The 12562-nt window shown below is 41.2% G+C and overlaps 1 protein-coding gene across 2 annotated transcripts in view; it reads right to left on the reverse strand.

The window, feature by feature from the left end:
* Positions 1-6351: 6351 nt before the first annotated feature.
* Mospd1 (motile sperm domain containing 1) overlaps positions 6352-12562 on the reverse strand; it is a 29293-nt gene continuing 23082 nt past the window's right edge. For both annotated transcript variants that reach the window (XM_042697526.1, XM_042697527.1), the window contains 2 exons: positions 11912-12073; positions 6352-7474 (listed from right to left, as the gene is read on the reverse strand). In XM_042697526.1, coding sequence (XP_042553460.1) covers positions 7443-7474; positions 11912-12073 — 194 coding nt within the window. In that variant the 3' untranslated portion in view covers positions 6352-7442. The remainder of the gene's footprint in view (positions 7475-11911; positions 12074-12562) is intronic.

Genomic DNA, 12562 nt, shown 5'->3' on the forward strand with positions numbered 1-12562 from the left:
TCACTTGTCAGTGTTTTTCACCTGGCCTTTCCTGTGCTGAACGTGTGCATGTGTGTGAGGGCAGATTGCCCCATACTTGGAGCAATGCTGAAAACTTCATCAGGTTCCTACTAGAGGCTAATTAATCATCACATCAGACCATTGCAAAACCAAGTAGCCGTGCTGATCCATTAATTCAGGTCTCTGGAGTCATTAGGGAAGTGAAAAAGAAGGAAATGGCCTAATCTTCTCCAAGGATTAAAGGAGAGAAGTTGCTGAGACCTAATGAGCTCTTGCAAAACGCGGGATGTGCTCCCAGCATTACACTTTTTAAACTTTTCCAGTAATATTCCTTTGACAAAAGTTACCCAGAAAACAAAATTTAAAGCTATTGTATTACACTTGCTTCTGTACACATCTACTCCTATACACAATTCAGCAAAGGCCACGGAACTGGTGAAAAAGTCAAATAACACCTGCCCTTCCTGCCTCAATGATGTCAAACTGGCCTAACAGTTTTTGAAAATGCATTTACCAAGTTGTTTGAGTCTACAAGAAAAACTTCTCTTTTTGTCTGAGAGAACCTGTTGTTTGCAGCTTGAGTCATATTTGGGTCAACAGTCACTCTCAAGAGGGGATAACAGGGCTGGGAATGTGGCTCAGTGGTAGAGCGCTTGCCTTGCATGCATGAGGCCATGGGTTCCATTCCTCAGCACCACATAAGCAAAAAGAAAAAAGCCAGAAGTAGCTCTGTGGCTCAAGTGGTAGAGTGCTAGCCTTGAGCTGAAGAGCTGAGGGACAGCGCCCAGGCCCAGAGTTCAGGCCCCATGACCGACAAAAAAAAAAAAAAAAAGGGAATAACATTGATAATTGCTCCAGGATTTCTTTCCCTGACAATTCAGAAATATTTAGCTGACTGCATTATACCATGTAGTCAGTTATTATGATACCATAATAATAGGGCAATGATTAGTAGCACAACAGTATACAGTTTGATTTTTCTGCCATTGTGGTGGCTAGAATGACTGGTTGCTTTGTGTTATTTGTACACATATCATCATTTCTTTTTTATGGAGATGCCACATAAGTGAATTCTTTAACTGAAAGGAAGAAAGCTATAAATCATAGACTATTAAGCCAGTCAGACCTAAATTTATTTGCTGTGGAATCTTAGAAATGGCAAATTACCTCTCTCAACTTTAGGCATTACATCTGTAAATGTGGGCATAACATTACCTGCCTTGGACTACTGTTTGCAAGTTTGTTAGAAGGAGCTGGGCGCCATTGGATCATGCCTGTAATCCTAGCTACTCAGGAGGCTGGGATCTGAGGATCATGGTTCAAAGCCAGCCTGGGCAAGGAAAGTCCGTGGGGTTCTTATCTCCAATTAACCACCAGAAAATCAGAAGTGGCGCTGTGGCTCAAGTGGTAGAATGTTCACCTTGAGCTGAAGAGCTGAGGGACAGCACCCAGGCCCAGAGTTCAAGCCCCACAACCGACAAAAAAAGGAAAGGAAAGGAAAGGAGGGGAAAGGAAAGGTAAGGAAAGGGGAAAAGAAAGGAAAGGGGAAAGGAAAAGAAAGGGGAAAGGAAAGGGGAAAGGAAAGGGGAAAGGAAAGGGGAAAGGAAAGGGAAGGAAGGGAAAAGAAAAGAGATTTCTAGAAAGTCCTTCAGTATCTGTGCTCAGCAGACAGTGTTTCTCAAGTTTTAATACATACCTAAACTACCTGGGGATCTTGTGAAGATGCTGGGCTGCACACCACTCCTAGTAAGCTTGTTACAGCAACACACACCAGCAAACATCAAGACTTATTAAAATGGTTTATAATGAAGTTTATTCCTGGCGATCCAAATCAGACTAGTGCGAGAAAGAAGTTCAGATGCCAAGGGAGGGGAAATCCTGGGTTTTATACAGGTTGGTTGCATACAAAATAGGCACTCATCAGATATACAAAAGGTCAGACAACTGGCATCAACTTCTGGCCATGTGCGTGATTCCTTTCCAGTTGTTTAGAAATCATCACATCCAGAAGTGGCTCTGTGGCTCAAGTGGTAGAACTCTCACTTTGAGCTGAAGAGCTGAGGGACAGTGCCCAGGCCCTGGGTTCAAGCCCCAGGACTGGCCAAAAAATAATAATGCCTTGCGGGCTTCCCACTAGCGATTCAGCTAGCCTCACCTAGCCTGCCCCCAGCTCACATTCCAGCAACAGCCCAATGAGGGCACTTTCCAGCAACTGGATGCTGAAGCCCCTTTGCCCGGAGGAGTAACTTTGTCTACTTCAAGCTCACAAGTAATGCCTGTGCTTCTGAGACCACACTTGGAGTAGGCAAGGGTCTTAATATCATTTGCCAAGTGCCTAGCACAATTGGAGCTTAATACATGGTCACCCATGGAATAATTCAGTCATTCACTTAAAAATGACTGAGCCAGCTATGTGCATAGGCTCATATAAAATGATGAACTCCAAGAAATGGAAACAAGAGGTCTTGTATTTTACTTTTTGTATTTTTTCTTCTGTTTTTCCCCTTTCGTTGCTGTTTTTAGTTCTGTACCCTTCGTCTCATATGTAAGTTTCTCTGGTTTGGGGAGGGTAAGGGGAGCACAGATATGGTGGGACAAAGGGTGAAGTAATTCAGCAGTGATACTCACTAGACACTATTTTGAAAATGAGCTCTACAACTTGTGGGGGAAGAGGACCAGGAGGGAAAAACGCTGGGAGAAAATGAGGGAAGAGGTGGCACTGTTCAAAAACAAACATACTCATTACCTGACTTACCCTTCTGTACATCACCTTTCCAATAAAAATAAAAAATAGATAAAACAGTTATATCCACTTCTGCATTTTTGCTGGTGCATTAGAGATAAGAGTCTCTCAGATTTTTCTGCTTGAGCTGGCTTTGAACTGCGATACTCAAGATCTCAGCTTCCTGAGTTAGCTAGGATGACAGGTGTGAGCCACCGCCCCTCCCCCTCCAGCCCAACTGAGGGTTTTTAGGGTAGTGAAATGGCTATGTATGATGCAGGAAGAAATAGCATTAGACACTTGTCCAAACTCCATAGAGCATTGCTACACCAATAGGGAAAGTCTCCTATGCACTGGACTTAGGAGATCACGATGTGTCTTTGTAGCTCCTTGGATGGTAACAATTGTATCACAGTGGAACAAGATGCTGATAGTGGGAAAGGCTGGCTGTGTGAGTGATGGGAACTCTCTGTACTTTCCACACAATTTTGCTGTGAACCCAAAAGTTCATTACAAATTAATCTATTTAAAACAAGACCCGTAAACAGAAAACACCTGTCTCCTTACAGTTTGAGAACCACAGAAAGCACAGGTTAGCTCGTACAGTGATTGGCCTCCAAAACTTGTTCTTTAGAAGAGATTTTTTGTTTAAATTCCCAAATCCATTCCTTTCTTCTCTTCCTGTGACTTACGATTGGGCAAAAGCAATTTCCTTGTGGGTTGTATCTGCATGTGCATGCCAAGTTTGCATTCTGCCATCCATCCCAGGGTGTAGCACATTTTCTTCTTTTCTTGTAAATATTTTTTATTGTTATTGTAAAGGTAATGTACAGAGGCATTACAGTTACATAAGTCAGGTAAAGAATACATTTCTATTTGGACATTGTCACCCTTCCCCTTGCTCTTTCCCAGTCCCCTCCCCTCAGCCCCCATCTCCACAGACAAGTCGTATAGTTCATTTTCAACATAAGGTCGAAGTATCACTGCTACATTTGTTCATCATTTGTCCCTGCATTTCTGTGCTCTCCCTTACACTCCCAAAGACAGATAAATGAACAAACAAGAAAAAAATATAAGAAAGCAAAAACAGCAACAAAAAAACCCTCTTGTTTCCATTTCCTGGAACATTTTTTTTCTTAACATTAGCACAGCTCAGGCTTCAAAACAGATTTGGTGTTTCTCCATATTGTTGGACTAAAATTTGCCTATATTCTTATGAAATCATTTATTTCCATTTTACTAGAATAGCCTGTCCTTTGCTTACCTGGATCACATCCTGAATTTCCACCTTGGCTGTTGTTGAGCTCAGTGACTCATAAAGCAATCTCCTAGCTAATTGGAAAATACATTTAGTGAGCTGGGAATTCCCTACAATAATCTTCCTTGAACTAGGCCCAACTTTTATTGGCACTGATGCTTCCATAGTCCAGACTAGGTATTTCTTTAATTTGCTGAAGATTTTTTGATAAACCAAGTGGGCAAATGAGAAGTTAAAGAATAACTAGAAGTACAACATAAGGAAAACAGCCAGATTGGGTTTCAGTCCAGTTACCATTTTGTTACCTTGGTCATACAAAGCCTCTCCAATCCTGTATTCTAGTTCACTTCTTTCTCTGCCTATGGCTTACTGAAAGGGTCTTTGATGCAGTAACTGGAGAAGGCCTCATCCTCATGTCCTTTTGCTAGGTCAGCTCGGTTATTCAGTTTGGCATTTAATCCTGTTCGGCTCTGATATGTTGTTTATCACTTCCAGATTATAGGTGTAGCAAATATTTTCCTAATGCAATAATAACTAACTTGACATTCTATTGCTGGGCTAATACAGCTCGACTCTGTTGGATTCCTCCATTTTGAATGTCTTGTTGAAGCCACAGGGTCCCAGTTTCACCCCTGACTTGCTGTCATTCTAAAGTATTCCTTTTAAGCATGCTCTTTCTAAATGTCAGGGCATTACATGCATTTGAAATCTTCTGTTTCTTTCATAACAGCAAGTTTTAAAACCTTAGTATCGACTTCCATATGAACCTTGCAGTTAGCTATCTCCTGAGCAGTTGTTAAGTTTTCCTACTTAATCCCTCAGTTAATAAAAGAAAATATCTAAGAGACACTTGCTTCCAGAATCTCTTCTAGAAATTTGAAACATCACATGCAGACCTTGTACCATTCGTTTTGAAGTGAACTCAGGTGGAAGAATGGAGCTGGTCTAACGATTTTGAGGCGGCAGAAACACCTGCAGTGACAGATAATTACAACCATTGCTGTGTCTCTTGCTGTGTTTCCTGTTTGGTAGCTGCTTTTAGGATGAATCATATTTGTTTTCACCATGACAACACTTCATTACCTCTTCTTGGACTGAACTTTTTAATACCTGGCTAGCTTGGTTCTTTCCCCGCTAGCCTAGGTTCATCTCCTTGAATTGCTGGCAGTGAAACATTTTCTTCATGGTGGAATGGAAATAAAGGTGCACATACACACCAGTCTCCAATATGTCCCTTGTCACTGCTTTAAGACAACTCTCCTTGCTTCGTGGCCTACTCAGCCTTGCCTTTTCTTGCGAACTCAGCAGCTCTGTATATGAACCAAATTCACCCATCCAAAGCCAATTCAAGCCCCACTTCCCTGAGGATTCACAATTCTCACTTAACTACAAAAGAAATAAAGACTATAGTTCCAGGAAGAAACATTGGGTCAGGTGCTGGTGGCTCACACTTGCAAAAATTAGCTGTTCGGGAAGTTGAGATCTAAGGATTGTGGCTCAAAGCCAGCCCAGGCAGACAAGTCTGAGACTCTTATTTCCAATAAAAATACTCAGAAAGACCAGCAGTGATGCTGTGGCCCAGGTGGTAGAGCACTAGTCTTGAGCACAAAGTGGCTCAGGGACAGTGCCCACTCCCTGAATTCAAGTGCCAGGATGGGCAAAAAGAAAGTTGAAACATCAGAAGTATATTCAAACTAGTAAAATGGTCACTTGTGGGAATTGAGTAGACAGGGTTATCGTCTTCAACGGTATACCTTCTTAGAGATTTCAGTTTTTAAAGTGGGTTAACCTCTGAGGAACTCAGAGTTTTAACTGAACACAATGTTCAAATTCTGATGAAACTTGGGTCTCCATTTTCTTTGACGTTTTAACGTAATTTATTTTCTTTACAATGTGTTATCACATACATACACGTGCATGCGCTTGCACGTGCACACTCACACACAGAGGATTTAATAAATGGGTAGAGAAACAAGAGGGAGACCCTCCCAGAGGTTTTTAACAAAGTTAAAGTAGATTACATTTATGTGCTTTTCAGTTATTATACAATATACAGACATGATCCACTGAATGATTTATGCTCCCCCAAATGGTTAAACAATGACTATGAAAGACTAGACATAAAAGCTTCTAGAAGCAGAATTGCTGCTTGCAGAAAACAACTTCAGGCATCCATTTGTGTTTACATTTATTCCTTGAGAATGCTACAGTAGCAGGGTTTAAGTTCATTCTGTAAAAAGATCTGAAAGTTGATTTACAAGAGACTCAATGCATTGTGCTTTCAGATAAAAATCCTAAGACAAAAGAGCAGTTGCTATGACAAAACAGTTAAAACTGCGCATATATATATATATATATATATATATATATATATATATATATTTGTATGTTAGAGATTGGAACAAGCTATAAAGAAATGTAAATAGTTGTGCTTAGGGGACTTTTTTGGTAAAGTTGTTTTAATAAATAAAACCTTAAAAAATGTATCAGTGACTGATATAAAATAGACACAGGTATCAAGGGGTTTCCAAACTTGGCTTAGAGTTTAAGGTGAAAAATCATCTCCACACAAACCACCTGGCATATGATCCTCCAAATCTGGGCATGTCACTTAAGAGGCAGGCAGACAAAGAGCTTGGAAGAAAAGTTAGTGATTTCCCCCCATTAACGTAAAGCATTAACCAGAGGTAAAGCCAGGCGAAGCCAACTAATTTAACAAATGCTTGCCTTCCTTTAGAACTCTTAGACCAAACAGAGCCATCAGCCTACTTTTGTAAGATATATATATAAATATATATTTATATATATGCTTTGTGTCTGGACTACAACTCTATTTGGTAGTTCACAAGATGAATTAAACATGTCCTGTTTTTTGTGAGATCCTACAATAATCATGATCCCTTAATACCTTATACTTGTGTTTAATTCTCCACACAGTGCCTGTAAAACTCTTATTCTTACAAACACTCTAACAACTGTTTGTAACCATAGAGGGCAAGGTATAAAGTTACATAGTAGCATTGATCATAGCTAGCAAATAAATACAATTTTATTTTTAAGCTAGTCAGTTTGTTCATTTAGGCCTTTAATGTTGAAGGACATATGGACCTTATCAATTAAAGTGAATTTAGAAGAGAAGATGAGAAAATAACAAATGTTTTCATTAAAGTCTTTGCACAATAGATACAGAACTTAAAAGACTCTCTTCAAATAATTCCTCTATCATTTAGAATCATCTTTACTGTCTGTAACATAAAGTGCTGGAATCCCGCAAATAAAATTACTGAGTAATTATATATATATATATATATATATATATATATATATATATTATACGTTTTCAATTATTTGAAATCATTCAACAGTTTGTAGTGTTAATGGAGTGAAATAGGGATAAAAGGCAGTCCACATTCAATATATTTTCAATATAAATTTACTCCGGAAGTCAGTTTAAATCTTCTCTCATGTCCGTAGTATAGCCATTGTGATAAGACCTGATTGGAGAATAAAAAGGCAACAGTTAAAGACATGGCATTTTACAAAATCTTTCCTTCTACAAGAAATTATTTGGACCTCAACAAGCAAATGAAATATAGCACCATAGGCAGGCACTCTATGAAGAACTCAAGTCAATTTGAATTTAGTTGATATTATACAGAAGAAATTTACAGCAATGGGCACTCACTGGATAGATTTAATTAAATCACTAATGTCTAGTCATAGCTAATTTCACCATCCAATAACTACTACTTTATCTAGTCACATTGGCTATAACAATAGCAGACATACCATTTTCAAGGGATGGTAAATCAGCTGACTTCAGGAACAGAAATATTAAGTACCTGATACATTAGGACTTTAGGGGTACAAAGACACACTGGTTTGCTTGAGAGAATCCACATAGGAAGCCACAAACATGCCAGGCAGGTTGGCACAGAAGAAGTGAGGCCAAAGGATGGAGAGTTAGAGGCCATCCTGGCTACATAAGACAGACCCTGTCCGAAAAAAATCCATAAGCAGTTGTGGACATGCTCAATCCTAAATGAATGGTAAGTAAGGAACTAAGTGACATTTGTGTTTTTCCCCAATACTAGGGCTTGAACTCAAGGCCTGGGTGCTGCTATTCCTAAGTATTTATTTACTCAAGGCTACTACTCTGCCACTTAAGCTACAGCTCCATTTCCGGCTTTTTGATGATTAATTGAAGATGAGTGTTTCTAGGCTCTCTTGCTCAGGTTAGCTTTAAAGTTCAATCCTCAGATCTCAGCCTCCTCATTAGCTAGGATTAGAGGTGTGAGCAACAGGTACCTAGAACTTTTTTTAATTACAAGGCTAGAATGAAGTGCAGTAGTAGAGCACTTGCCTAGCATGCATGAAGCCCTAGGTCCCATCCCAGCACCAGACAAAAAAAATTACAGGGAGTTGTTGGGAAGGTGGCTCAGTGATAGAGTGCTTTCCTAGCATGCATGAGACCCTGGGTGCCATTCCTCAGCACCACATAAGCAGAAAAAGCCAGAAGTGGTACTATGGCTCAAGTGGTAGAGCAGAAGCCTTGACGTGAAGAGCTGAGGGACAGCAACCAGGCCCACAGTTCAGGCTCCACAACTGACAAAAAATAAAAAAGTACAGGGAAGGGAAATTATCAGGAGGACGGGGCTGTAAGAAAGATTGTTCTCAAAGATAAAAGCTGAAGCCAAGTGCCAATGGGTCATGCCTATAATACTAGCCACTGAGGAGAATGAGACCTGAGGATCGTGGCTCAAAGCCAGCCCATACAGGAAAGCCCATGAGACTCTTATCTCCAATTAACCACACACAGAAAACCAGAAGTGGAGCTATGACTCAAAGTGGTGGAGCACTAACCAGCCTTGAGCAAAAGAGCTCAGGGCCAGTGTCTAGGCCCTGAGTTCAAGCCCCACGTGAGTTCAAGCCCCATGACCAAAACACAGAGAGAGAGAGAGAGAGAGAGAGAGAGAGAGAGAGAGAGAGAGAGAGAGAGAGAGAGAGAAGCTGAGATAAGCCTTAAAAGACAGAACATGGGGTGGGAGAGGGAGATTGTCCTGTAGGTAGAAACTAGTGGAGTGGTAGGGAGGGTGAAGGAGATTGAATTTGATTGAAATAGATTTGCAATTCACTGTATTTGATGTGGGTATAATTTGGAGGGGAAGGGGAAAAACAAGTCGTTTAAATAAAGATACAGGTGCACCCGCTGCAACAATGAGAAGTACAAGTTGTCATGTCGAAAACGAACTTTACAACTTTGGTGGGGGGGCGGGGAGGATTGGGTGGGGGGCAGGAGGGAGGATGGGAAGGGATGGGAAGGGGAAACAAAGGAGGAGGCTACAATGCTTGATAAGAAATGTACTCATTATCTTGCCCATGTAATTGTAACCCCTCTGTACAGTATTTTCACAATAAAAAAAAAAAAAAAAAAAGAAAAAGAAAATGGAAACTTGTTGGAGATGCTTTTTGGGGAAAGGAGAGGAGCAGGAAGTGTGATAGAGTAATATCAGTTGGAAAACAGTGTAAACATGAGGAAAAGAGATGTAACCATGAGATCCTCCCCTTTATAACTAAAAGCTTTAAAAACATGGACAGGAAGCAGCAATGAGATGGCCAGGCAAGCACTTCAGATGAGGTCAAGGCAAAAGCAAGGGCCTAGAAAGAAGGTAGGACTTAAGACGCAGGTAGTACTGAGGCTTGAACTTAGGACCTTGCTTGGCTTTTTCTGCTCATTACTGATGCCCTACCACTTGAGGCACACCTTCACTTCCAGCTTTTTGGTTAACTGGAGTTGAGTCTCAAGAATTTGTCTACCTGGGCAGAAACGGTGATCCTCAGATCTCAGCTTCCTGAGTTCCCTACGATTATAACTGTGATCCACCAGCATCCAGTTTAGATGTTTCTTTTTTGAATCAATATATCATCCAACAGGCTTTAGTTGTGGATTTATATAGGAAGCAGTTAGATAATATTGACTCATTTAGGACTCAAACAGATACAGGGATTGTGTTCAATGCAAAACTGTCATTATACTGAAGGGTTTGAGAGTATGATGTGGTCATTGAATTTTAAAAAAGAATGAAAGTCAACCTGACAGTCATGTGATGGACGGTTCTAGGGAGAAAAGAATCCAAGATAAAGGAAAAGGGAGAGAAGAAGCACAGCCAGATCATGAGGAGACAATTTAGAAGACAATTTCAAAGTAAATAAAAAAGAGTACAGCAAGGAATATGGAGAGTCAATAGTAAATAGAAGTGACAAGAGAATAGAGCTAAGAATCATTCATCACCAGAACCACCACCCTGGATACATGGACAATACTGAATAAATGTTTGTCCAACTGAAATAATTAACTAAAGTATTTCAAACCAACATAATCAAAACAATGAAAAAAAAGAGGAGGGAACTGGCTTAAGGAGAAAGGTTCATAATAAATAAACAAGCTGCATTGTCCATCTTCACTATTGTAAGCATTTGTCTTTTTTTTTTTTTTTGTCGTGGGGCTTGAACTCTGGGCTTGGGCGCTGTCCTTGTGCTCTTCAGCTCAAGGCGAGCGCTCTACCGCTTGAGCCACAGCACCACTTCCGGTTTTCTAGTGGTTTATTGGAGATAAGAGTCTCACGGACTTTCCTGCCCGGGCTGGCTTTGAACCGCGATCCTCAGATCTCAGCCTCCTGAGTAGCTAGGATTACAGGCGTGAGCCACCAGTGCCCGGCTGTAAGCATCTGTCTTATTTCCACAAGCAGAAATGCTAGATCTTGAGACATATGCATTTTATACGTGTCATATTCCAATTTAATTCAGCACAAGGAAAATAATTGGTTAAATACAGGCTTTGCTACTAGGTAAATACATTGAAGAGAACTAAATGTAAACCAAAGATTAAATCTTCAAATGCACTCGATCTCAACATGCTTTTTTTTTTCCTGAAGTACTAAACTGAGGCTCTTGTGCTTATGAGGAAGGGACTTTACCACTTGAGCCATTCCTCAGTTGTTTGTGCATTTTTTTAAAATAATAAACTATGTTGACCTGCACCAATACCCTATTTATCCTTCTCACACAGTTGGGATGATAGGCACAAATCACCATGCCTAGCTTTTCTGTTGGCTGAGATAGGGGGTCTCACACACTTTGTGGGGGGGGGGGTGGCCTGGGATAGCTTCAAACAGTAGTCTTCTTGATCTCCACCTAAGTAGCTAGGATTATAGTTATAAGCCACTGAGCCTGTTGTTGAAGAAGCTTTTGAAGCAATCCTTAATCTGTTTCTCTTTTTGCCAATAATGGTGTTTGGCCTTGTGCTGGACAGGAAGATGTTCCAATACTTGAGCCATGCCCTCAAATCCTTTGCTTTCATTATTTATTACTTTCATTATTTATCAAGTAGGATGTCACATTTATTCCCAGGCTAGCTACAAACCTCCTGTTTATGCTTCCCAAGTAGCTGAGATAACAAGTTCTTGTCTTGCCCAGCATTTTACTGGTTGACAGAAGTCATTCAAGCTTTGCTTGGTCTGGATCTCATCCTCCCAAGAAGCTAGACATAAGTCACCATGCCTAGCTCGTGTGTGTGTGTGTGTGTGTGTGTGTGTGTGTGATTTTTTTTTTGGGGGGGGGGGTCCAGTCATGGGGCCTGAACTCTGGGCCTGGGTGCTGTCCCTCAGCTCTTAAGCTCAAGGCTAGTGCTCTACCACTTGAGCCACAGCGCCACTTCCGGCTTTTTTCTTTTTGTTTATGTGGTGCTGAGGAATCGAACCCAGGGCCTCCTGCATGCAAGGCAAGCGCTCTACCAATGAGCCACCTTCCCGGCCCTGTGTGTGTTATTTTGAACTCAGTACCTCATGCTTGCTAGCTTTCATCTGTTTTCCAGGAAGACCTCCCCCCCATAAAACCCTGCATACATCCCAAACCATCTTGAAAACCCTTACCTAAGATGTAAGCAGCTACTAATTTTTGATTCACGCTTAAGTGGAGGTAGAGAGGCACAAGCGATTCCATATCCCCCAGCGTAGGCAGCATCAGAGCTGCAATGCACACCACTCCCAGGAAGACAGTCAGTAAACTAGGGCCTGACGACACACTTCTGCTTTCTGTAAACAAACAAGAAAAAAATCCCTGAGTTCGCTTCTGAAAACAACTGTAGATGAAAATTCCTTCATAAACATTGGCTGCCACTCACCAGGACTGTTTTGCATGGGTGGGGGAGAGGAGGAGATTTGTGTTTGGGCTAACTTCTCTCATTCCCTCCACCGGTCATTCCCATTCCATGGGGTTTTTTTGTTTGTTTGGTTTGGGTTTTTTTTTGGGTCCGGTCGTGGGGCCTGAACTCTGGGTCTGGGCGCTGTCCCTCATCTCTTCAGCTCAAGACTAGCGCTCTACCACTTGAGCCACAGCACCACTTCCAGCTTTTTCTGTTTATGTGGTGCTGAGGAATCGAACCCAGAGGCTCATGCATGCAAGGCCAGTGCTCAACCACTGAGCCACCTTCCCAGCCCTCAGTGGGGATTTTTGTGTTGCACTTTCTAAAGCCTTATCACTTCATTCTGAGTCATTACACGAAGTTATAATGAAATTGCACT

The sequence above is a fragment of the Dipodomys spectabilis genome, unplaced genomic scaffold, assembly GCF_019054845.1.
Source record: "Dipodomys spectabilis isolate Male_0828 unplaced genomic scaffold, ASM1905484v1 ptg000221l, whole genome shotgun sequence".
Lineage (NCBI taxonomy): Eukaryota > Metazoa > Chordata > Mammalia > Rodentia > Heteromyidae > Dipodomys > Dipodomys spectabilis.